This window comes from Mastacembelus armatus, chromosome 8 (assembly GCF_900324485.2).
Source record: "Mastacembelus armatus chromosome 8, fMasArm1.2, whole genome shotgun sequence".
NCBI lineage: Eukaryota > Metazoa > Chordata > Actinopteri > Synbranchiformes > Mastacembelidae > Mastacembelus > Mastacembelus armatus.
Window position 1 is genome coordinate 10,654,157 of NC_046640.1, and position 27,381 is coordinate 10,681,537.

Consider the following 27,381-nt stretch of genomic DNA (forward strand, 5'->3'; position numbering starts at 1 on the left):
GAGAGGCAGCATCCCAGGGCCAAGCAATTTATACCAACAATGGAGCTCATCTCTGCATATCCTGACTGCTTCATGGAGGAAAATATTCAGCACCAAGCCAATGGGTGGAAACACACATACACAAAGCACACATACAAGAAAGACACACTCATAGGTGCACATTCATTTTAGCACAGTTTATTTCAAGCAATTGACTAGGAATATACTTATTAACACATAACAGCACCTATAAGAAATCTAGATATAGTACCTGAGATGTGACATAAATCAAGCCTTGCTCAAAGGCAGGTCAATATTGATTTTAAGCCAAGAAGCTTTCTTATTAGAAAGTAGTTTCTCTTATTTTATGTAGCTAATTTTAAAACACACACACACACACATGCAGAATGTATATTAGCGTTCTGGGAAATCTGCTGCAAAACAACAAAATGCTACCGGTAATGGAACATTTCCCCTCCACATCTTTCTCTCAAGGCCAAAATTTTCTCCTCTAAGTGGGTTTTGCCTCTACAGGAAAGCTGTCTTGCCATTTCCCTGAAAACCAACGAAAGTAAACACAAGTAGGATTGTGTTGTTTCTCTGCAGCGTGTCTTTGAGGTAGCCTCATCTCACTCATTCTGCACCCTCAGCCTATCTTTATTTCTCAGAGGGCTAATATTGGCTTCAGTACCCAATTCCCTTAAATCCTGAGCTCCTCCAGGTGTGCTTGCATGAGAAAGTACATATGCAAGTTCATGTGGATATGCCTAATGTTGTGGGGGGTTAATAGTGGATTAAGCATCAAAGCAGTGAGCATCAGAGCAGCTGAGCTTTCCATAAATTAACTTCACCTTTTGTCTTTATTTCTTCCTTATTTGTGCCTCATTATTATTTTAGGAGTTGAAATCATGCAAATGAGGACGTGTCTAATCTTGTCCCTGGTTAGGGGTGATAATGGTACCTTTTGTTGTTTACAGTAAAGAATTATCACCAGACTAGAGTAGGACTGGGCACCTTGTGAAGTGACCCTGTGAATGCTGTGTCATTACTTCATTTGGTGGCATCAGCTTAATGAAAAGTGTCCTGTTGAACATAAATTCCAAATGTATAAATTTAAAAAGAACAGTCTACAATCTTAGACACATACAAAATAAAGGATGTTGTTCTATCTCTGTCTAGCAAGACATTTTTACTAAATCACAACTCCCTTATCGATTTATAACCTGGAAATAAAGGTGTTTGCTTTTGAAATTAGTGCAAACTCTTCAGCCCCTAATTAGGTCCATTAAGGATGCTAATTACACACCTGAAAAATGGCCAACAAACAAAATAAGCGGGTGCTGATCCCAGCTTCCCTAAAGGCAGAGACTGGAAACAGTGTGCCCATAATCCCTTTCACCACATGGATGCTGTCCTTGGCCTGAGAAAGAGCAGCATCCCGCAGGCGAAGACATGTTCTCATCTGCACAGAGGAGATAACTGCACCACACCCAGCCTCCAGTCCCCCCCCCCCCCCCCCCCCCCACTTTTGCAACCACCAACCTGCCTCTGCACACCATCCATCTCTTCCGGGCCTCCAAGTTTTTTCTCTTGCAACTAACTGTCCATTTCAGCACACACACACACGCACGTATGTACGCACGCTTGCACGCACGCACACACACACGAGCACGCACACGCACAGAGAAACACACGCACAAAGAGACAAAAACTAAAGCACAACGCTGCTTCAAAATCACTGGAAAGATGAGGCGGCAGAAGAAAGACAGGAGTTAAAATGAATCTGGACAGCAAAGTAAGAGCTTTTTTTCCTTCCTCTTGCTCTAGCTTTGGCGCTCTGTGTGTTTCTCTGTTGATCCAGTCACTTTGAAGTGAGCAGTCTTTGATTTGGACAAAGATTAGGGAATTTGATCCCCATTCTAAAGGAGCTGGCACACAGGGGTTGTTTTCATGGCCATAAAAAATCATTTTGACTAAAAATCAATGGGTGATTCCAGATGGTGCCTTTTCGGCTGGGAGTGAAGTACATCATCTCTGGGTATGTCAGTCTGCCTGCAAAGTGTTTATCGGGCAACCCACTGGCCAAGGAGATTATTATATTGACTCCCCACTCACAGTTCACAGAGGTTCGACAATGACAAGCATCTAGTAGTGACAACAGGTGGATAGAGAGCTGTCATACTGCATGATGACAAACCAGAAGCAATCTCAGCCAAGAGCTCTTGCCACTGCAGATAACAGGGACAGGGACACCACAGTCTATGTAGTCCCTCTATATAAAATGAATCAGGTGGAGTGCAAGCATGCAGTGTCTACCGAAAAGCATAACATTAAATCTGCACCCCTTATAGAAGAAGCTTTAAAAGTTTGAGTTTTTCTTAAACACTAGAACATAAAATCCATACAGGGGCAATATTGAGCTATATAAATGATATGAATCTGTCATCGTCCATAAACACTGAGGAAGCTAACCTGTCAAAATGTCTTGGGTGATTGTGGGCAATGTTGCAAATAAACGAACAGGACTGGATTTAAAATACTGAATCAGATATTCACATATTTGATTCAATCGCTGGTATTGAGGTGGCAGTATACATTTCAATATGTAACTAGCTCGTAGCTCATTTTACTCTTAAAAATAACATCTGAAGTGAAAAAGATTTAAAATGAGGTCAGCCTTCACTCACTGTAGTGACAACCAGTCCGACTGATCATACAAAGTGACAGGCGCCTAAAGTGCATGGTGTTGCATTATGGATCGTAATCAGTACAGACTATTATTATTATGGTGTAAATTAGAGGAATTGAAAGTGCTGTATAATTATTAGCTGGTTGCTGAGAAGCTGCATAGTCAGTTTAATTTTGGACAAGAAACATCAAAAGGCAACTGATTATATAAGCCAACAATTTAGAGTGCAGAACCAGGTTTAGAAGGCAGCTTCTATTGAAAAGAGCCCTTTCCATTGCTGGTGTTCAGAGGGAAGGGTGCGTGATCCGATTCCTTTCAAAACTCCCCTTTTTCTGGATTCACTTTTTTCTTTCTCCTTTTCTCTTTTTCTCCTCCACTGCCAGTCCAGCAGCTGCTTCTCCTTTGGCCAGCCTCCAAATGGATGACTGAGGAGAGTGAATGGGTTTTTAATTTCACTTGTTAACGCCGCTTTTTCTCTGGTTCCCCTCCCTCACCCTGCAGTGCCAACACTGCCAGAGGAAGAAAACTTGAAGTGGGAGGAAGAGGAATAAACAGCAGTTTATGAACAAAACAAGAGCAGGATCTGAACATCAAACTTTCAAATTAAAAGGACATTGATTAAGTTGAGTTGAGCTATTTGAAGACTTTCATTATCCTTTCTCTCTTTTGTTGGTTAATTAATCATGAAGGGTTTTACTCAAGTATCTCAGAGGAGATGAAAAGGAATGAAACACGGCTATTGTTGTTACTCTCAGAGCAGAGACCTCCAACGCTGCAACCTGTCTTAAAAATCCAGTACCCCAGACAGGTGCATTCATGATGCCTCAGGCAAGATGGCTGCATCCTTAGCAATGAATGCGATACAAGAGCAAAGAGAAGCCCACAGGCCACGGTGAAATACTCCTCAGGATTAAACCCTTTTCACCTCACTTAGACAGTTAGACTTTTATAATACCCACCTGACCTCTCAGTGAGACAGTTTTGCGTCAACAAATGAGGAAACGAGGGAAGGAAACCTCCCAAATGTGGTGCGACTGCACCTAGTAAAGAATGCCAACAAATTGAAGGCATTAAAATGAAAAGTAGGTGGAAGAAGGGCCACAAAGAAACGTCTTAGCTTGACGTGTCAGGTGTTCTCATGATGACAGATGACAGAGATTGGCAACAAAAGGTAGCACACACACAGGCGCAAACTATACCCTTCACTTTCAGTTTACTTTAGCTGTTGCCAGGGAAACATTTTAGTTAAATGTGTTTCTCAGTCGTGATAAATACTGAGGACAATGGTGCTGTGAAAACTTCTGAATAATTGTTGGAGTGTATCACCCCTGGATGTTTTAACCTGAGTGCCTGCGGCATGCAGTAGGATGAGTTGTGACATTCATCCTAAGTGAGATGGATTACACAGAGCCAGTTTGATTTGAATAACAAGCAATTTACTGTCTCTGATGCTGCAGAGCTGCAGAGCTGCAGAGGGGTCACAAGCTCGCCAGGGGTCAGGCTTAAAACATCCACTTGTCTTCGCGTTGGTTTACCTGTGTATCCAGCTGGGGAATGGAGAGGGGGTGGGGGCATTCCTCGGTGGCTGCTGAGCCCGGGCTCACACTCAGGAAACATCGGATTATGGGATCTGAACAGAGGTTAAGTGTCGTTACAGTGACTCACACTGGAAAAGAGGAGAGAAGCTGCACAGCACAGACAGAGTGAAAACTCATAAGACACTATAAATGAAGGATAAATGAGAGGGTGGACAGTTACAGGAGCTCCTGTACTATATAATCTAAACTACCACAATAAAATTACAAACAATAGCATCAACATTTCCATTTGTCTTTTAAATAAATGTCAAAAGGTAATATCTAGTCCTTGGCCAGTGTAGCAGCTTGCATTAGGCCAGAATTACCTGCATAACACCTGCAGTTCTATATTAATCCATCTCATTAATAAGCCTACATTATGGGGTGCTGGTGAGATTTTCTATTTAAATAAACAATTTTCGTTTTTATAAGACGCCTTATAATGAAGCCACCTATTTGAATGAAACTGCACATTGGTTATACTGAACCAGAAGAAGAGGAGGAGACATCTCACTTAACAGGTGAGGTGTGCCCTCTTGTGGAAAAACTTCACCATTGCAAGCCGCATTTTCCAAATCAGTTCCTCAACTAATTTCCCAGCTCACTTTTTTGGAAACCTCACAAGATGGAAAGGTTAGCACTAAGTTATAAACAAATTACTAATTAACTGGTGCTATCCTTAAATAAGATTTATATATTTGGTATGTAATGATTAATAAGCCATATATGACAGTGAAAGCAGAAGCTTTGAAAACATAGATTTTATTCATTTGATATAAAAATTACACAAAAACTTGAACAGGTGCTTCAGTTACTCTTCACAGGGACAAGAGCCAGCCTGCATCACAAACACAATCTCCTCAACAAGTTCACATCAACTGCATATAGAGCCAGACCTGTGCAGTTCACCACCAGCAGAGGCCGGGGTAAGTCTGGGACAAACAGCTGAACCCTTTGCACTCTACCTTTCCTGCCTTCCTCTCTTCCTACGTCCCCAAATCCTCCTTACACGCCTCCTTTTCCCCTTTTCTCCTTCATGGTTTTCCTTTTCTCAGTCTTCTTTCTGACCCTCCGTGTCCCTGAGCCCTCCTTCTCTGATTGGTTCCAGACGTGCCACTGAGCTCTTCTTGCCGACTCAACATTCCACAGCTGGAGACTGCACACACTTACGCACACACACATACACACTCCTCCTTACTCTCCTTACTCTCCTCCTCCCTTCCCCCTCTATCTTAGTCCAACTCACAGAGCAAAAAAAAAAAAAAGATGCTTTTTTTCACAGCAGCCCAGTGAAACACCAAAAGCCTCAGACTGAAATGGCTCCAAAGCATTCCTCCAAGCAGTTAGACAGAAATGTACTCAGTGGCAAGAGCTGGAGAAAAAAGAAAAACGTTTGAGAAATCTGGTCATTATGCTGCACAAATGTGAAACCTTAAAATGACGTACAATGAGAATGGAAGGAGTGAATTCACTTTTAAAACATTCTTTGGCTCTCATATATATACAATGGTGTCATTCACATGAGGGATGCTTTCCTTTGTGGGAGGTTTAAGAGTTGCAATTATCACATAAAAGTAGGAACGTTTCCAAATGTCTTCGCAAGTCATACTTAAGTCAAAACACACAGAAAAACCTGCATCACTGAAAACTCGACAAAGGGAGAAACACATCCAGGCAATGAAGTGCACAGAGAAATGAGTTGTGATCCATAAAGAAGATGAATCAGACAAATACCAAATTAGAAACCAATTTTCATGATGCACACTTAACTCCAGATTGAGGCATGGAGTGGAAAAACAGCCAAAAGACACAGAGCTGCATCTAAAGTATAATGAGCAAAGGCAAGCGATCGACTATGATTGAGTTAGGTCAAGATAATACTAGGAACCAAAATATACACAGTCAACATGGAATCTGAAAACTCTGATTATTTGATCTTTCCTGCATGTAGTCTAGACAATGTAGTCAATTTAAACATCAACTTTCAATACACAACTTCTACTTAGTGTGCCGCTCTCAGATGGTTTGAGGGCACTGGTCCCCGTCACCTTCCACACATTCACATTTGGACTTCTTCCTCCTCTTCTCGTCCGACAGCTGGTGCTGACGTGTCGGCTCAGAGAGGAGGAGAGAGGCAGGCTTGCAAAAAAAAAAAAAAACCCACATGCATCATCAGTAACAGATAACAACAGGACGACGGGAAGGACACGAACACAATGAAAAAAAAAAACACACACCTCAAGTTTAGGTAAATACTGTCATGGCAAAAAAGAAAACATAAAATGTAATAATTACTTTGGTCCTGTAGAAGACAAATTGTGTATTCAAAGAACAGACAAATGTTTTTAGTTTGGAGATGATCTTTCTTTTGCTTTATAAGTCTTTCAGTCAAAATGGGAACATGAAAGGAAATACACACCAAGCACAAATTTATTTTGGCACCAGAGAAGACAGTGAGGAGTAATTTCATGAAACCCATTTTATGTTGAACTTCTCCAGCTGCAATAAAACTAAATTCCCAAAAGATCCATTTTCGTCCTTTATGGATGCTTTTGGGGAAAAACTGTACACACAGAATGATGTGTCTGGAGAGACACTGCTAGATGTGTTAAATTTTGGCAAAACAGGACTGAAAAAAAAAGGGGGATTCAATTTTAAAATGAGACATCTGCTGTGCTCTACACAGCACTTTTAAAAATCTTTTGATTGAAAGAAAAAAAAACAAAACAAACAAATGCCACAAAGTGTTTCTGAGTCGGCACATTAAAATCAACCTCTCCTGTGTCAGGTTGGGTCCGGTCCTGGGTTGATCTGTTGGTTGGTGCAGGGTGGCTCGGCTACTCCGACTGCTCGTTCAGTTCCATGTCAGACACCAGGATGTTCTTCTCAGCCTGCTCGGCGAGACTGGAACTGGTGCGGCTGTAACGGGCTCCCTCATAGGACCCCCGGGAGCCCACAGTTTGTCGACGGTAGAAGTAGATAAAGCCGACAATCAGCACCACCAACACCAAGCCCGTCACCATGACAACAATCAGAGTAGGAAGGTGGTCACCATCCACTAGATGCAGAGGATTGAAATCTCATTTAGGGTTATTTCTTTTATTTGAATTAGAAAAGAGGCATCTCTGGTAAGTTTCAAATGAACATAATCATATAATCATCTTACTTACTTGTAACTGCTGAGGTCTCAGCACCTGTGAATAGAAGAAATTAGTAAAAATCAATTGCTTCAGTATTTGGGAATAAATTTGACTGCACTCGATCTCAACCCCTGCAGGGTGATTTCTCAAGCTGCTCCATCCTACAAGCTGTCTCATTGTCCATTTATGCTCTAAACCAAACCAACTTAAAAATTTAAAGTGATGTACAGTATGTGGATCTCTATGAATGAATCAATCTGACATTAGTTCTGCTCTTAATGTTGGTTTATTTGAATTCAGACACAACTGCCTAGACCTGGTCCAGAAAATGACGCACATAGACACAGGTATGTTGTAGATGTAGATGTGTGTTCTTACTGCGTGGTCGCTTGCAGATGACACCATGTGTGCGGTTTCGGCAGGAGCCGGGCTTCCACAGACCGCTGTTGCTCTGGATCCAAAAGCACGAATTCGGAGACAGAACGGAGAAGGCAGCATCGTGCACTTCCCAGTTGGTGTATGACATCTCTGTGTCCTCAGTCCACACTAGACCTCTACCTGTGGCAGGAGCACAAGCACACACACACACACACACACACACACACACACACACACACACACACACACACACTTCAAACTCTGGGTCGTCAGTGTTTTTATCTTAACCAGAGCTAATCCATCATGTCATGCTCTGTCTGACATTTCCATTCATTCATAAAGGTTTCTAATACCACCATTTATCTAATTGCATGAGTAATAATCCTGTTTAAATTAACTTTTTTTAGATAAGCACCAAAAGAAACAGTCTTAATCAGGTTTCCTCTACTTAACTGTTTCACGATTATTCTAGAAAAGAAAGAATGAATTGGGAAAAACCTATTAAATTAAGAAAATTAGCTACTAGCAGAACAGGACAATTTGACTAAAAGCTGCTGCAGAGAGAGATGGAAAAGATTGTTGGCTTCACCTTTCACGGTGATGCCCAGCCAAGCTCCGTGTGCCTGTTCTGCATAGCTCTGAATGTGTTCCCATACAAATCCGTTCTCTGTCTCATCCAAGACAGAGAGGAGTTCTGCTCCCACTAGAAAAAAGAAAAGGGAGGAGATGGAACAAAACAGAATTGATCAGATTTAATACTGGTGCAGCAGACCCAATAAAACACTTCTAAATTTAGACATATTGATGTTTTTTTTGTCAATTTTGTTTGCTGTATAGAAGGTCAGAAGTGTTGTACTTTCAATTCAGTGACGTGTTGTATTGGCGGCACAGCAGGAGAGTGAGTAGAGTCAAACTGATGGAGGTGCGGGGGAGCTTCTGAGACGTTTCCCTACCTTTCTTACAGGACAAGCGTGCGTCCTGCTGCAGTTTTAGATTTTGCAGGTTGAAGGCATAGCAGTGATTTCTGAAAGGCACCCACGCCCACTCTCCCAGTGAGTGGGGGCACTGGCCAGGGTAAGTCCACTGGTGGGCTACAGGCTCATCTGGCAGGGAGAAGAACAACAATGATGAATAGTTTAATCTAAATGAATGATGAAATGCTACCAGTTAAAAATGATGGGTTAGATTTTTACAAGGACCTAACGTCACTACACACAGCACTCATGTATGTTTATATTAGACATCAGACCCACATACCACTAATTTGACAGATAGCAGCTTCCAGTTTAGCATCACACGGAGTCATAGTCCACTGCCCAGTAGTGGTCATGTGACCGCATCCAGCCATCTGATTGGGCTCCCCGTCTTTCCAGTTTGAATATGATACATCTTCTTCACCCAACCAGGTGAAACTCCGTCCCTGAAAACATTAAGAAAAAAGCTGCAATAAAAACCCAGTTCCCCTCAGGCTGAAGAACCAAACTGTGTGAATTCAGTGATACATTATAGTGCGATATTGTGCATGTGAACAGGTTTACTCCATAGTTGTAGAGCGCAATCCAGGCTGGTCGGCGCAGACTGTTGATCAGCAGTGTGAGGTATGCCTGCTGATACGGATCCTTCACCCTGGCCAGGGTCCCATTCAAAGATTCACAGAGGTGCAGAGCACCAGTCCAGTCCAGGAGCTTCTCCACCACCCGGTACGTCGCTCCACCCAGCTCCACAGGCTTTGACAAGGAGGCAGGAATCAAGGCAGGTGATGGAGGGAGGCCTGGGTCTGAAGAAACAATATATCAGACCAGATGATTTACTATAAGTTGACGGACTTCTCTTTGTGGCGAAAGCAATCTTCAGTAAATATTACTGAATTTCACACCTTGTTGCCTTTGACAGATGAAACCATTACTTTCCATCTCACAGGCTCGGGAAGCCCACATGCCAGCATTCTTCTGTGGGTTCCCATGAATCATCACCACACAGTTTCCCTAAGAGGTGACAGTGAAATCATCAGGAAAAGAAGAGATTGAGGACAACACCATGGTACAAGTGCTGAAAGGTGGATGCTGTGAGTACCGGGGTCTTGTTGTGGTGTGGTCCGCTGTTGTCGATTGGCTCACCGGGCGCCCAGTTGGTGTAGCTGAGGAGACCAGTTTTGGTCCACTGGAAATGACCTTTAGAGTCTGAGGTCAGACTCACCCAAAGGTCAATGCTGGTATTCTTCAGCAGGGTGGTCACAAACGCTGTGAGGAGGAGTAATGATAATATTTCCATAACATCCTAACACACTACATCCATTTGATGCTGCTCACAATCACAGCACATACATATTTAACTACCTATAAAAATAATTACACCTAATAGAAAGTAATCTATAATCAAATCAAAAAGTAACCTCACAGGCAAGTGGGTGTAGCCTCCACCGCCTCTCTGCTCGTGACAATATGCCAGATGTACTCTACTGTAATTACCTTGCTCCAAATGACTGGACACCACTGCCAGCACACCTCCCTGTGTCTCACATTTCAGCTTGGCTGCAGACCATGTGACCTTGTATGACTGATCAAACACTCTGAAACACTAGAAACACAGCAGCACACTTGAATAAATACTGTTCAGCTTGGGATTGGTCAGGTTGAGTTATGTGCATGAAATGTAACATTAGGTATGTATGGTTTACCTCCAGTGCTTCACTGTGAATTACACATTATACAGAAATCCTGGTGAGTTGTAGCTCTACCTTATGCTGATAGGAAGCCCATCCATCGGGACAGCCTGAAGATGGGTGAGGGGATGACGGAGTTGGAGGAATTGTCCCTGTGACATTCACTCTCTTACAGATGTAGGGCAGGTCAGAATGGCACTTCTGATCAGACCACTCCGCTGTTGAGTATGAAAAATACAAGCTCATCTAAGTGTACTGCATTTGATTTACTCTCTTGAGTTCTCTTATCCTGGCGGCTATTACCTTTGCTGGCAGATATCTGGATACATCTGCGATCACGGCTGAGGGGGCGCGGGCTCCCCAGTGCCCAGGATACATAGTTGAGAACAGAGTGGTCAGACCAGCGGAAACGGCCGTCATTTTCATAGGTGTGAAGCCCCAGCCACCAGTTGGCACTCTCCGCCTTCGCTAACTAAAGGTGAGAAAGAAACTGTCAGAAAGCACAATAAGGTCAAACTGACTTTTAAACATACAAGGTTGGGCTATAGAAAATGCATAGTACAGATAAAGACCACAGCATTACTGTAAATATGCAGTTACATAGTCCTGATCTGTGGGTACAGTGTGGTTGTTATGCAGAATGTAGACTATTGTGTTTGATAGATATTTCTGTAATAGCGATGGACTGTTCACCAAGATTAAATCAACTCCTACAAATGATGATGAACATTTTGATATAAGTTTGCAGTGCCTTGTGCAAAGTGTTGGCCAGGAAAGTCTCTTCCTCAGCTGAATGGACAGAGGCCAGCGAAGAATGAAACCAGGAGCAAATCCTCTGGGCTTGGTCCCAAGTGGTGCGGTGATCAAAAAATTTATACTCAGCCTCCTGGAAGCCAATCCACTCTGGTGAACTGGTGCCTGACAGGTGAGAGATAAGAGAAGAAGTAAAGACCATGGGGAGACATAATAGGAAGCTTTTCAAATCAGCACTCAGGGCATCAGCGTGCTGAGAAACTGACCTTCAGAGTCTTCTGGTTCCTTCTCAGCACTACCTAAAAACACATAAACAGGGTAAAGGTGTATTAGTGACCCATAAAATGCACCACTCCACAAAATGAGGAGTAGGTGGAAAAAGGCAGTTGTTTAACACCAATTTAATAAAAACTACATTTGAGCTGTAGGATTTAACGTGTTCCAGAACTAATGTACCAATACAGCACAGGACTTTTTATATAGTCCCAAAGAAATCGTTCAGCATTATCATACCTCTAGGGATCTTGCAGATCCAATCTAACTCAGAGTCACAGTGCATGGCTAGCCAGGTCATAGTGCCCAGGTCTGCTGCAGCACACTGCCGAATGTTATAGTAGTATCGGCCGAAGTTCTGGTAAGTGAACTGAGACACATGCAAAATGTTTGTATTTCAAGCAATTTTTAATTTAGTATCAGTTGTAAATAGTTAAGCTACAGCTTTTTAGATCAGATATCATCCTGACTCACTGCCAGCCCGTCACTCCACTTCCAGCTGCCGTTATCCATGGGGTTCCTGCGGTTTAGTCCAATCCAAAACCAGTGCTGCTCATGGTCCTCAGACTCTCTGTGAATCACATCATCATCATCATCATCATCATCATCCTCATCATCACCATCATCACCATTACATCTCAGCTGGTCAGCGGTGCACACCCACCCAAAGGCTTCATGGAGGACCTGCAGAACAAAGTGCTCCTCGTCGGGGCCGCTGATGCTCAGCAGGTTGGCCCCGTGTTTCCGGCAGAACAGATGAGCCTGCAGCCAGCTCAGCTTCTGTTCCAGCTGTGAGGAGTGAAACACCTGCCCAAGGTGATAAGGATGTAATTACAGTTCAAACTACCATGGCAATACAGATAGTAATACTGAAGTACAACCATAGGTATTAGCAGCAGCACAACTTACACTCTTAATGTTACTTGATATTATGAACTATAAGAGTATTTTATGATATAACATTTTCTAAAACTGTTTTTACTACAATATTTGGACACCTGGAATGTAGAAAGTTAATTTGTTTTACTTTGGAAGAAATTGAACATTAATTGTCCTACTTTGGTACAATAATATATGGCCCTTCCTCAAAATGAGAAAAAGTTCATTATTCTCATATTAACTGAGGCCATTACAGTCAAAGCCTGACTTACTTTTGTTGCTAAGCAGTAAAAACATGTTTTTCTAATTTTGTTTTTTTACATTTTGTAGTTAGAATGCGGCTAAAATAGAAAAACACACACAGCCAGTGTGTGAATGCGGCCTGAACCTTATAACAGTAGCGCAGGTTGCTGTTGCTCTTCCAGCCACTGGGACAGGAGCCGCTGAGGCTCGGGGTGGGCTGAGGGACAGGGGGCTCGGGGCTCAGAGATGTGTCCTGGTTCTGGCGGCAGATGAATTTCGCCTTCGATGACGAACACTCCTTCACCTCCCACAGACCTGTTGCAAAGCCCGTCGCCATGGAAACGCAGCCACCGCGGACGTCGACTGAAATAGATACAGGGTAAAATGTAGGTGAATGGAGAGGAAAAGAGGCTGCAATGATGAAATGCGTGGAAACAGAGGAATGATGCGGAGGAAACAAAGTGTGTGGAGAATGTGACTTTACGTTACTTCGAAGACAGTTGGATCCTGCATTGAACTTCTCATTTAATGCTCAAAACAAGGACAACTTCAGGTGTTCATGTTTGTGGTTATGAATAAACCCTTGATATGAGAACTAACAGGTGTCAATACTAGAAATACAGTATTGTCATATAAAAAAATGTCAGCCTTTAACCAGCCAAGCCAACTAAAGAAAGAAAAAACTATAATCTGTACAGAGGTCTAACCCTACAGCCAGAGGACTTGCCCGCAATCGTTTTGTCACTCCAGGTCTGGTTTGAAAATGTGGTGATTATGAATCTAAAATGCACTACAGCGTGACAATTCACATGGATGATTCTCCCTGCCTGGTTTCTCATTCTTCTGCTGCTGCAATGATGCTGGAACACAAAACTGTGACAAACTGGTCCAATTTTGAAAAATTAAATTCAAATCAGAACATACCCCTGTTGGCTAATTTTGACTGCTGCTAATTCTCTTTGATAGTCATATTGTCAGCTAATCAAAGCTGTGTTAGAGCCAAACCAGGATATCAATCTGAACCTGTACTTTGGCAAAAGAAGAAAAAACACCTGGGGCCAATTCTTATTGGTAGATTGAATTCAAAGTTGGGGTTTGTCCAAACATCAGCTGGGCTGATTGTACTTTATTCTGTCAGTTGACTCATTTCAACATAAGGGGTTTGGAAGTACCTGGCTGGTCTCGATTCCAGTTGGTGTAGGAAACTTCATCCCCACTGAGCCAGTGGAAGGACCCAGGGCTGCCCTGGTCATTGAGGCCGATCCAGAATGAATCTCCAGAGCGACCGAACACCAGGCTGTTGACGAAGGCCTGCTCGAACCTTCAATATTTAAAGGGACTTTTGAGGAGGCAGCACTGGCAAAACACACTTTTCTGTCTTTTAATTGTTGCCAAGTAGTCTGTGTGTGTATCAATGTGAGTGTACGCGTGGTTTTATGTACGCACCGATTGGTAATGGTAACAAGGGTGGCTACATGGTCCTCACAGGACTTTCTTGCCTCATCAAAGGTGAGCAGATCTTCTCCCACCCAGTAACAAGTTGGACTGTGCCATTTCCAGCCCTGAGAGGAAGCACATTATGTACAACATTCAATGAGTGGTAACTCAGTTTCTTAATTCAGTCATTCAAAATCTGGACCTTGATGTGCATCAAAAAACATATAGAAGTACACAGTGATGAAAATCTTGAGTGGAACATTAAAATTTATCATTACCTCCAACTTAGTAAGGGGTACGGGGGGGGGGGGGGGGGTGGAGGGGGGGTATTTGACAGGAGGACTGTTCTGATTCAAAAACTAATCGCTTAATTCCTTGGCCCTCAATCTTCCACCAAATTTCATTCACATCTGTTAAACAGCTTTAAACATATCCTTCTAACAGACAAAAAAAAAAAAAACAAAAAAAAAACTAAAAAAAGACTTAAAATGCAGCCTTCTCTCTAGAGGTAAAAAAAAACATAAAAAATTAAATTCTACTTCAACAGTTCAAACAGAAGTCCACTCTTACAAGCTGAGTGTATCTCAAACTCAGAATAAAAAGGACAAGTCCATGCATGCAGAAATAACTTTTCCCTGGCCTCAATCCCTCCTGCCAGCTCATGCACTGCAGCTGTGGACGTGTACAGACGCAGAGAGCAGCCCGCACAGAGGAGGTCATGAGAGGTGAGATACTGAGATACTGTGAGAAATTATAGTGAAACAAAGTATGTATACAATTTGATGTGAATAAACACGAACTCAGGCTTATTGCGCAATCACATTCGCCATTTAAACAGAAATCACAAAGATCAACAGCTGCTGGTATGACTTGATCTGTTGACTCTCACTTCAGTCTTTTCATTCTTTACTATCTGTCCCTAACAGTCAAAACATCGAGTGTTTAACTGTTAGCATATTCCAGTAATGTGTAAAGACAATAACAATATTATTCCCGCATGAAGAAACTGAGTCATCCAGATAATAACTTACTTTGGAAGCAGAAAGGAAAAAAACAAATGGTGTACAGCGCCGTAGCTGTAGTGATTAAAATATAATTAGCAATCCATTAAATGTTTTGAGAAACATGCCCAGCGCTGGGTGGGGTAAATACTTGGGGGGGATCGTGTGGTGTAACGTTGCTGAAGCGATCAGCGGGCTTTCTGCTATTGTTGTTTCACATGTTGAACTGTGAACTGAGCTCATGAGCTTGAGAGAACCTGCACCGCCACAGGGCCCTGCAGCGCATGCCGTGCCCGACGACCCCCATCGCATTACCACCCATGATGTCTCTCTCTCTCCCCATAGACAGGGGTAAAGATTCATTACACCAAACAAAAGGCCCATCCATACAGAGATCTCTGTTGAATGTAACAGCTGAGAACCAGCACGACCCTCGACTTTGGATCATTTACATCATAAATCAACAGGAGGAAAAAAATGTAACGACTGAAGGGCACAGCTCTATACAGTTACTGTCATTTCTTTTCTCACTATGATAAATCCCCTATGTCACACATCAAAAAAACTAAATCTAACACTTGGACAGTGAACATTTTCAGCTATAGTCAGGCAGGAACAAACAAGGTATCAGAGCCTTAAAGTCTCATGTGGAGAGAACTGAGCCGTGTGAAATCAGAGACAGATGTATCTGCATCTGTCAGATGTAATTTAACTCACTGTGTGGATACAGGTATGGTTAAAGCTGTACTATATAAACTTGTCAAATAAAGATACAAACAACTCATAATAAATACACTAAAAATATAAAGTATTCAGATTTTATTTTAAAGCTATATGTTGAGCCTGAGGAAATTGTGTGCGTCCACTCCAGATTGTGTCTCGGGTGCCTGGTAACCTTCCAAGTCTGAGTGGAGAGATTTACATCACAGTTACAGTCTGGGGGCGGACTAATGGACCAGTGGACACATCACAGCTAGAGGAGAGCTCTGGGAAAGGGGGTCAAAGGTAAAGAAACAGCTGAAGTGTTTAGAATAATAATTAGGCTCCCAGTAACACCACAGACTGTCAACAGGTGGAATCAGGGAATTGAAATTACACAGGGGACATGAAGTGAGTGAGTCTTTATGGAGTAAAAGAGGAGATGGAGGACAAAACAAAAAGGATCATATTTGCTACACACTATACAAAGTGAAAAAGAGTAATACTTGTTTGCATTCTTGTTGCTGAGGTTTCCCATCACTTTTGGTTCCTGGTTTCTTACAGATGGAGGGCAGAGTCAGATTACATGGGCTGTCATCCCAGCGGCCCTCCTGCACATGTAAGCAAGACACAGACCGAAAGAGAGAAAACAGCTGTTAAATATATACAAATGGAAGAAACTCGGCGACAGTGTTATTGTGAGGCGATAAAGGTCACGGGGGGTCAGCAGGAATGTGTGGGACACTTACGGATCCCCAGATGGACACGCAATCTTCTTGGGTGTTGCGGAAGTTATTGGGCTCAAACGGGTGCCAGTAGGTGAAGATGACGGGTGTGTGGTCAGTCCATTGGAAGTCCATTTGCATGTTAGTGTCATGAAGTCCTATCCATAATTGGTCGATGTCTGATGAAGACACAGAGAGACAGCCAGGGTAATTATAGAAGAATGAAACAGGCTTAAAATAGAATAAGAGTTCCAACTATGACCTTATATATAAGAAAAAAAACTTTTCCATGAGGTTCAATAATTAGGTTGGAGCACATCCATGACCTAAAAATTTGATTCCACACACCAGGCACTGTTTTTCAGCTCAGAACAAAAGTCAACTGTCTGGTTTCCACTATATTTGAGCTTGATCTCAACATGTGGGAAAACAGTTGGAAACTATATACTGATTTTTAAATGAATGTCTTTTGATTTGGACCAGAAAATACATCCAAATCTATAAGACATCCTTTTGTTTTATTTTATTTTTTCAGGCTGCATACTGAAAAAAAAAACAGCTGAAGTATTGATGCATTTGCTCAGCTGAGCTTAAAATATAAGCTGAAAAATAGAATTTAAAGAGATGTAGTGGATTTGCGTGTGTGAACTTTCTGCGAACCTGCTAGACATCAACATCAGTTACACACACAGCAGTTCCTTCTTTTTTTGTCCTTTGTTAAATTTTTTTTCTTCCACATCTTACAGAAAACAAAACCTCTTACTTCTCCTGTCTAGAATATAGCTTTTCAAATTGTACACCTTATTCCATCTAACTGCCAGGCCACAGAAGTGCATTTGAAGGTCAAAGCACAAGCTGGATGTTCCAGAAACGACAACTAAACTAAGTTAAGGATTGATATTGATTTGTAAGGATTTCATTTCGTTTCCTGCTCCTGGTAGTCGTGCAGTTCAGAGGGAAAGGTAGAAATGACAAATGAATACATCACCTTTCTTCAGGTTGCGCATAATAAACTCCAGCTCAGGTAGGGTGTGGATGCTGACCAAGTTGGCCTCCATCTTCTGGCAGGTTTTCTGAGCTGTGTCCCAGTCTATCTTCTCTGAAGTTAGTTTGTAGCAGCCAGCCTGGAAGGCCTGCCAGCCCACATCACACTCATATTTCTCATCATTTGCCCACGAATCTGTGGGAAACAAACAAACAAACGAAAAAAAAAAGCCATCAAAAATCAGACTTAGTATTTTGGAAGCATTGTAGCTACTGTATTTCACTTTAATGGACTAATGCAAAAGCCTGTATACTGACCAGTAGTGAAGGGGTCCAGGGTGGCATTTGGCCGCTTCTTGCAAACATATGGCAACGCAACAGAACAATCACGGTTTTGCCAGCGACCTGATGATTCAGTCCTGATCACAGCACAGTTCTCCTCCTCAGCATGGCTTGGCTGATCTGAGGATGAGAGAGAAAGACTCTTCAGCATTGCTAATGCCAAGACACCCTTGTTCAAAGCACTTAACCCCCAAAATACACCAGTGGTGAATGGTAAAACACTGCGGTTTAGCTTGAAGGCCACCAATCGTGTGCTTGAACTCGGAGCAGAGTGCTGCTAAAAATGAGAAAGCATCTTCATTCAGCCTTCTCTGGGAAATAAATGTTTTAAAAAAGATCACAGATACTTCGAGCTTTAAAAAGAGAGAAATGGTGGAGCTGGTTTTACAGGCTAACCTTGCTCCCAGTTCAGATATTTAAGCGGCGAGGAGTCGGCCCACTGCCAGCCGCCATTGATGTCCAGGTCATTGAGGCCAATCCACAGAGAGGCACTGTAGCCAGTCAGCAAACCTAAAACAGCAAAAAAAGACCTTTTTCAAATGTAACACAAACAACATCCTCTGTGTTGTTTAGTGAAGGAACACACAAATAAGTAAAACCCACAATACTGTGCTTCCACTCAGGTCTAACAATCTCTCCAGCCAAATCATGATTGTAATGGTCAACACTGTGCTGGATAGATGACTGAACTGTTATGTAAGAGCAGCCAAGTGTGGATTAATATTTACAACACCCCAAAAATCAATTCTTCCTGTTGGGAGAGTGAATGCCAAACTCCAAATAGCAAGTGTTGGTGAGTTAAGACATTATGTCGCAGAGAAAATATAATAGCTGATTTTAGAGGTTTTCTTTGCTGATGTTCAGATAAACTGCTACAGAAACAGAACAAGTATATTTCAAGCAAATATCTTCAACACCGCTGCACATAGATGCACCTACTGTACTGTATGTGTGCCCTGAATTTACCATTTATATACGTCTGCTCATGCAGCTTGGTGATGCTTAGCAGGTCTGCCCCCTGCTGCTGGCAGCTGATCCGAGCCTCGCTCCATGACAGCGTAGCCTGGAAGTTAAACTGGTAACAGCTGTCTGGCAGCGGGTTAATATCCCAGAATGTCTCGCAGTCATTGCCTGAGAGTGAGGGAAAGAAATAAGGAGTCAGTCATGCCAGAGGAGAAAACGGGAGAAAACACCCGTAAAATGAACAGTGTAGTGAGAGGAGACTGGGGTGAGCTTCCAAACCGACCACAATGAATGAGCTGTGAGATGTAAGAATACAGTCATATCTCACTCTTGACGGGACAGAAGCCCCAACGCTCGTCCTTGCCGTAGTCGTAAGTGGTGGCGCACCACAGGTGACCGTCCTCGCGCCCGATGCTAGTGCAGCTGTGGAACCACTGGCCACCATACAGGAAGGGCATGTAGCAGGGGCGGCCGTGAGAGTTCCCCTGGATTGTGTAGATCTCTGGGGAGCAAAAACACAGAAACTTTAAATCCCTGCACGAGGCAGCAGGAACAGGCCTTGCACATGGTGACTGAAGTTAAAGTTAAATGAAATAACTTATCTGTTTTCTTAGCCACTCGTACAATCAAACACAGTGTGAAAACAGAGGATGATGTTACAGTCAAAAAAACAAAGTCAAATATGGTCAGCAGAAGGAAGTTTAAACAAATAAAATACGCAGGTTAATAGGAACTTAATATCTTTTATGGTGAAAACAGAATATGCTACGAATTTAGAAAAAAGCTTAGATCATATCCTGTATATCTATGTGTATGCATGTTTTAGGTTAGTTTAACCAATAATCTATATCTGATATCTGCAGTTTGCCAAAATACCCCAAGGCTGCTGTTCGACAGTAGACTCCACATTCCACTGGAACAGTATGGTGTGAAGAAAAGGGCAGGAGAGAGAGAGTGGGACAGGCTGAATCTGTAGTATTACCAAAACCTGTTAGGCCAATGGAAAGTAGGGCAGACATGTTGAAAGCAGGAGGAAAGTTTTCTAAAGCTCCCTCCCTGACTTCCCTCTCTGCTCCACTGCTGGCGGGCTGTCTGGCCGCAGTGGAACTGCTCTTCGGCTGACTAATGTCAGAGGCATTCCTGCTCAGCAGAGAGCTCAACTTCACACAGAAACTTGTTAAGATCGGCACTTGAAAGTTGAAAATGTCAATGCAACCGATTCCCTCGCCACATAAAAGTAAGACGGGATAAAGAAGAAACGAAAGGGAGATTTTCTAGTCTTAGATATGTGGCAGGCCTTGCTTTAATTGCAGTCAAGCAGAGCCTGCTAACTACAGACTGACATGGCTGACTGAGCATCGCAGGATAGTTTGTCAATGAACAACAGTGACATTTGATATTGGTAACAATGGCTGTGACAGCGGAAATGAGGCTTAGCTGAGAACCACAATAGTTGGACCTAATCTGGACTGTAAACTATATATACACAAATATATTTGAGGTCAAGGACAACTTAGTGTGTTTGCTGGAGTTTACAAACAACAGCAGTGTTTAGATTGGCTTCCTGTCGGGCAGCCTGCCACATGTCCTCAAAGGATCCCCAAAAACAACATTTTGCTCTATGCATTTGATCATATTCAATTTTGGCACTGACAACAGTGTGTGTGTCTACCACACTGATGCAACACCATACAGTGAAGGAGCAGCTCCCTGGGTCACACTGGGTCACTGCAGATTGACTCTTATATTTGGGGAAATGCCCATTTCCTATAAAGATGTCTGCCCTGAGTGTAAGATCTTAATTTTAAATGGATATGACACATCATTTTATCTTATTCTGTCCTTTTAAACATCGAGGTGGCCTAAAGTGCATCACAAATAATCATTTAAGGACTTCATTATCCAAGCAGGTTGTGTAAGGAGTGTGTATGTTCTGTGTTTTTTTAATTAAGGAAAGGAATTTTCATTCCTGTTTCGTTTCCTGTCCAGCAAAGACAAAGGCTGCACATCAGTCTAAAGAAGCTTACCACGATATGGTTTAGTGCACAGATCCTGTGCACCGCCATGCAGCGTCCACTTGTGCTTTGCAGGAGAGGAGCTGGAGGACGAGTTCCAAAGCGAGGGCGACGGAAGGTAGATGTTGAGACTGTTCAGCACCTGGCCACAGTTCCAGGTCCAGCGCACCCTGGGGGGCTCTTGGTCACAGGTGTACACACCCAGAGGAGACCTGTCTGACCTGGAGGTGAGGTTTCCACTAGTCACGCCCAGACACAGGGAGGAGCCCAGGTTGAACAGGCGTCCCCGGGTCACCCATTTCCAACGCTGATTGTTTTCCTCACAGGACGCCGAAAGGATGAGGGAGTGATCCCGCACCCCCAGGCACCCCTGGGCGCCCTCATGGTAGAAAGCAAAGTCGTCAGAGTCCAGAGGCGCTGTGCAGAGAGAAAGAGAGAGAAACAAAAGTCAATAAATGCTGATGAAAACAGGATCCCATGTTAGCAGCTAATGTGGCCTGGGGAAGAGGTCACAGAGACTGGATCGATATCCCCATTATCGAGCGCAGGGCTGGGTAGTTTGAGTGGCCTCTGGTGTCCCTGCCTAACACACCTCAGTGGAATTAATCCTCTAATAATCCTGAAATAACCCTAAAATCCTGTGTACATATTACATGACAGAGCTCTCAGCGGGAAGTAATTGAAACGTCATGCAATAAACTGTAAAAATGGTTGCAGATGTTTTAAATGCGGGATCACTTCATCATGAACCAGGCCTTGGGAATTCAGGGCATTCCCACAGTGTGACCTGGAATAGCGTGGATGTCTCTACCATTTGCCGTGTGTATTTCTGCTGGATACACTGCAGCAGTTGGTGGTTTTGGGGGGATAAAAATATAAGAACCTCTATCATCTGAGTCATGTCATGAAGTATGTCAACAGATCTGAAGTCGATAAAGCCGTCATGATCCTTAGATGTGCAATGAGTGCCTGTTTTCAGTCTGCAGGCTACTCACTACTGTACACTGACGTATTTATAGGCATTACAGTGTGACTGTCTGAGGAGCTATAGCTGCCTACAAGGTGTGACCCACAGAGCTTTACATTGTTCCCATATCCTTTTCCAATATCCAAAATAAATAAAACATTATTGAAAGTGTTGTTTTCTTAAAAAAAGTGTCTAACTTCACACATCCAGAGCGGTGGCTGGACACCACCCTCAGTGACTGGAATTTCGGGAACAAAACCCAACACTGCTTCTCCCAAAAAAAAAAAAAAAAAAACTGTGGTTTTTCTTCAGTCCTGTTTTTCTTCTTTTGGCAGATTGGTAAGTAAAAAGCCAGGGTTCTGACTGTGTGTGTCTGCGGTGAAGGTGGGAGAAAGAAAGACAAAGAAATACTTGTAAGAGGTGTGATTTAAAATTACTTTAAAGAATATCCTCAAAATAAACATAAACCTCCTCTTCCAGACCTGAGATGCAGAGGAGAGACGCTGAGACCCTCAGCATTCCTACTCGGCAGGCTCCCGTGAGAGGCCAGGAAGTGGGGTAGGTGGGAAAGATCACAGGGCATTTGGTTGAAAAACATGTCTCTGCTGTGTGGCTACTTCAGTCCTCGATTCCTACCTCTCAGCTAAAACACTCCAAAACTCCTGTGCTGTTTTTATGGACATAGAGACAATGGACCCTCATCAAGAGCCCCATAAAAAAAAAAACCAAAAAAAAACCCTGTAATCTGGAGGAGACGACTGACACGCCCCCTCCTCTTATCCTCAGCCTCTGTGGTTGAGTTTCTCACAAGCAGTGTTAGCTCATTTGGTTGGTAGCAAAGATAGCAACAGAGTGCTTCAGTCTGAAAGCGCTCTGTGCAGTGGAATCGGATATAATTATCACCCTGATCTTTGGATCTTTTCATAAATCCACCCGTTTTACAGCAACACCCAGCTGATGAGCTTGTTTGCTGTTTCACTTTCCAATGATTCACATTAGAGCACATGTTTAGTCTGACAGGAAAAGCAAACGCTCTAAAGTCACATCAGGAAGGCATGAAAAAACTATAAATTTACAGTGTGTTGTTGTGCACGAAGCATCTCGGTTGCTTTTGTGACCAGATCTTTCCATGAGGCTGTTGATCTAGTTACTCATATGAATGCAACATAACCCAGAGCAGGATAAAATGTAAAAATGTTAACTAGCAGTGACCTGCTTCTGTGGAAAATCACCATCTGCTGTATCCATTGAGTGAAGCGCTGGAAGGCAAAAACATCACCGGCTGCTACCAGATCAACACTTTCTCAGGTTTCCTTCACCTACAACGAAACTGACTAAAGAACTAACTGCTGTGATTGAAACGCTTCATTATTAATTATGGCATTTTCTGGATGAATCATCAGAAAATAGCAAAAAAAAAAATTAAATATTCACCTTTGCAGCTTTAAAAGCCATATTGAATATTTTGCACTGGGCCCTGAGTATAGCTCACAGCCCACTATGACAGACATGTCTTCAGCTCTCTGTTGTGATCTAATGTCAGCTGAGGATGCTGGTATGATATAATCTTAGGTCTGACGCCATTTTTCATTTTCCCAATGGGAATTCATTCTGTTTTTAAACAGAGACCACGTGGCTTCAATGATGCCTGAGGGAAGATGTTTACAAACCAAACCAATCCCAGTCAGAATCAGCATTACACTGTGTATTAATATTGTGACTTTCCTGCCAAAAGCTTTTGAAACCACAAGACGACCTGAAGCCGACGGTCCAGACAGCAAGAAGCAAATTCAAAGAAGAAGTTTTAATTCCAGTCTGGAGGGGACACGACTGGGTGTTTGATCTGAAGAAACTCCCGGGTAGTCAGAGAGCGAGAGTGCAGAACTCCAGATTAACTTTAAGCCATTGAACCCTGTGAAAGCTAAGCCACGACAGCTCTCCTGCTGTGATCTCATCCTCTTCTTTGCCCTGTCACCTCCTTTTTTCAGCTCTGAAGACAGTTTCCTGCTTGTAGAGTCACTAAAACCCACAGCCAAGAACAGCCAGCAATAATCGCCAACAGAGGCAGATATTCCCAGAACCTCCACTTCCTCGGTACGATCATCTACAGAGCCAGGTCTGAGAACAGTACATAGGAATGTGGGTGACTGATCAATAGAGTTTTGGCTTGAGATATTATATGAATGCAACAGACATCATCTCCACAGCTAATTTCAATATCTAAACTACAAGCAAAAGGCTTTTTTTCATAACTTTTCTTATTTTGACAAAATGTCTGAGATGGAAAAAACAGAACTTTAACTGGTCAGTGTGATAAAGAGGCAACCAACAAATAGGCAGGAAATTCCAGCCTGCTGTGTTTGTTTCTTTGGTGTTTTATGGCGGTCTGGCCTCTGACACAACCCAAACTGTGCACAGGTTTTACCTCATCCAAGAAGCATGGGAGAGGAGAGAAGGGCATATTTGCATTTTGCAGCCACACTCAGAAACAGAGCTAACTTGACCTTTGGGGAAAACGTGTGTCAAATTTAGAAAGCAGAGTGAGAATAAGCGCATAGTGTCAAAACTTTACAAAGAGTATACTGGGGGATAACAACCCATCGCAGTGCAGGTTTAACTCAACCCTTAGGAGTCTTCAGCTGTTCTGGTCATTCTGAATACTTGAGATAAGATAAGATAAACTTTATTGATCCCCAAAGGGAAATTCAGGATACTCTTGTTTATCCTTATATGCTGTACCAAACTACAAAATGTTATCATGTCTGTGTTGTAGCTTTTATTTCTGCACATCTCAACTGTGACCTGACAGATATATTCTCAATTTGATATATCGAACCAACATACTGCACCCCAAAACACACACACAATCATATTTGGAAAAACTGTGTTTTTTGACACTAACATGGTCAATATAACATTTTAGAGGTTAATATTTTAAACACAGGTTTCAAAAGTGATAATATAAACAGCTAAAATCAATCTACGAATTTAAATGATCATATTTCCCTTTTTATGTGGTTTATCCATATCAAACAACTACTAGCTCAGCGTTTCAAGCCTGAACCTTAATATTAGTTGAGGGCAATGCTCAACATGACTTTGCTGAGCATCTTAAAACCCTCAAGTGATCACAAAACACCAGTGTGATCAAAGGCTCCTAAGGGTTAAATCATCAATGCAGTAAGGTCAGCCTTAGTTGAGCAGGAGCACCACGGGTTGTCATCTCGCCTTTGTTACAAACAAATCCTGGTGACAAACAACAGCGCCAGACAAGACAAACCTCATTTCTTAGGCTTTTACACACAGTGCGTGAAATTTCATGACAGCACCCTGAGCAGATCAAAAGCATTTTTTTTTTGTTAAAAAACAAAAAAAAAAAAAAAAAAAAGTCACATATCAAACCTAAAGAGACAGCATTTCACAAAACAAATCAACAAAATGTCTAATTAAAAAGAGAATCTCAACTTCAGCAGCAGGGAGGATATGATGGCAGATGGGTGCAAGTCAATTTAAAATGAAGAAACTAAAAAAAAAAAAACAAAAAAGCTCAAAATCTTTAAGGCTGTGCACATAACTGTCTACTGGTGTCCTGCCTCACATCACAGTATGAGAAAATTCAATGAGGAAACTTTAAAACCTTTTGAAAACGGCTCAGAAAATGACTTGACACTGACAGTGTGTCTCTTTTCTTTACGTGATCCTCTCCAGCAACTTTTAACAGTCCACCTCATTCCCCAGTTAACTCACAGTATTTCTAGAAAACATTGTTTAGGTAGTTTCACCCTGCACAGTACACCATGACATGTAATGGTCTAGTAGCTGTTCAGGACTGGACGGACTGTGTTAATTGCAGCCTGTAAAAGGATGTAAAGGTCACATCTGGCCGCAGGGTGCCAAATGAAGCGTCACTCCTGGATAGTTTCACAACGTAGCCCCCTAAAAACTCATCCGGCACTAAAATAGAACAAAACAACTGGGGGAAAAACAAAAGAAGTGCACCTCTACTCTGCTTTAAATAAACTTTATGCATAAATAGAGATCACATCAGAGAAACTAAGCCCACAGCGTTTTCCTCCTCCCTCAGTTTTTCTCTCCACATCTGTTTCCACTCACCGCTCGGACTTTTGGTTCGTGGCATACCAAAGCACCTCATCCACAGTGCGCGGAGAAAATAGCTCTGATTGCTTTTTTTAAATGCTTTTTCTGACTGGAAGTCGGCACCAAAACAACAGCACGCACAATCAGCCTGCTCGGTTTTTACATGACTTTCACATCAATGGAATTAGGAGAAATTGGAGCTTGTTTCTCACCAGTAGCGCTGCCCTTCAGTTCCAGACTGAAGATGAATAAATATAAAGTGCATTTGTAAAACATTAGTTGCCGATTTCTCCATGTTCCTCTTGATTCCTGGTTTCGGTGACGGTCGTCGTCTTGCATGCTCACAGCTGTACCACACGCACACACACACACACACACAAGCTGAAACAAAAAAAAAAAAAAAAAAAAAAAAAAAAAAAACAGCCGAAGGAGAAGGAAAAAAAAGTGGCGCTGCAGCAGGAACTGGTCGAGTGTTGGACTCTGAGGACGGATGATGCAGAGTTAGAGGCGAGTTTCACCGCTAGAGCTCCGTCTGCCTCCGACTCAGATTAGACCGGAATGAATGGAGCAGCGTCACGGGATCAACTGTGTGGCAATGTTTGTGTGGTTCCCAGCATAAGGTCCGGGGACCTATCGGCGCCCGGGACAGCAGCCCCCAAAAAGACAACCAAACATTAATGAATGAATGAAAATACTTCTGCCATCATGAATCTCATTTTAAGACTATAACGCCCTCACTCTCAGTCAGCAGGACAAAGGCAAAACTTTACTTCAATTTTGAAATTCACATGAAAAACTCCCCCAGAAAAAATGAAGATCCGGTGTATTACGGCGTTGCAAGTGTATCTAATATTAATAACTTCCATCTATAAATCATTCATTTTGCCCTGCCTTTGAATATTGAGTTGAATATGCTGTATGACTTTTAGGAAAAAAACCCGAACACCACCAGCTGTAATGTTCAAATAATAAGCCAAGTACTGAATGTCAAAGACAGGGCTGACCCACGGGAGTCCTGAAATTAATAACAATAACCCCCTAGTCTTAATTAAAACTCAATGTATTGACAGTAATTTTTTTTAAAATTTCTCCTGCTGAGCTAAAGCTTGTTAGTAACAGGACTCAGGATCACTGTCAGTAATTGTGCTTTCTGATAAGGACATTTTAAATTCTGACCATAAACATATATATTTAATTCTACTGTCAAAAGCTGTGTCTATAACAAATGAGAGTGCAAAATCAATGTGTGAAGTCTGTTGCCAGAGTGTGTGGGCCAATTCTATTCAATTTGTGGCTTATTATGGAGTCTCATCTACATTCCAGTTCCTGTGCTTAAACATTATTCAACATGCCACAGCAGGGACAGAGGATTAAAGCACTCAGTAAATACTGGCTTTAGTGGATATATGAATGTTCTCCTTCACCTTCTCCTGACAGAAGCAGGGTATCTCCAGACCTGTACCGGATTTAAGACGCTTTACTAATTTTGACTTGTGCATTACACAAATACTGCTCTCATCCATAAATTCATCTTTTTTCCAGATCATTTAAGGAGCAGGCTATAGTCAATGTGACGT

General features: G+C 42.4%; 1 protein-coding gene across 1 annotated transcript; it reads right to left on the reverse strand.

Moving 5' to 3' along the window:
- Positions 1-4,990: 4,990 nt before the first annotated feature.
- Positions 4,991-26,143, reverse strand: mrc2 (mannose receptor, C-type 2). The gene is made up of 29 exons (XM_026325928.2): positions 26,017-26,143; positions 20,752-21,156; positions 19,053-19,226; positions 18,728-18,892; positions 18,158-18,271; positions 17,738-17,881; positions 17,424-17,615; positions 16,460-16,614; positions 16,217-16,321; positions 14,020-14,135; positions 13,746-13,894; positions 12,719-12,936; positions 12,116-12,258; positions 11,926-12,022; positions 11,692-11,821; positions 11,445-11,477; positions 11,177-11,343; positions 10,729-10,897; positions 10,501-10,643; positions 10,232-10,340; positions 9,837-10,003; positions 9,640-9,748; positions 9,302-9,540; positions 9,021-9,183; positions 8,717-8,866; positions 8,353-8,466; positions 7,764-7,943; positions 7,416-7,439; positions 4,991-7,303 (listed from the first exon to the last, which is right to left on the reverse strand). Exons 1-29 carry the CDS (start codon positions 26,141-26,143, stop codon positions 7,083-7,085), a joined length of 4,422 nt encoding a protein of 1,473 aa, XP_026181713.1. The 3' UTR covers positions 4,991-7,082.
- Positions 26,144-27,381: the final 1,238 nt, after the last annotated feature.

Excerpts from the sequence above, each read along its gene's own strand:
- mrc2 (XM_026325928.2), bottom strand. The coding sequence starts at position 26,143 with ATGCAAGACGACGACCGTCACCGAAACCAGGAATCAAGAGGAACATGG. Across the intron at positions 14,136-16,216 it reads AGCAACAAGAATGCAAACAA|GGCTGGAAATGGCACAGTCC; the intron begins GTATTACTCTTT and ends GCTTCCTCTCAG. Across the intron at positions 11,344-11,444 it reads GGAACCAGAAGACTCTGAAG|GCACCAGTTCACCAGAGTGG; the intron begins GTCAGTTTCTCA and ends CTCACCTGTCAG.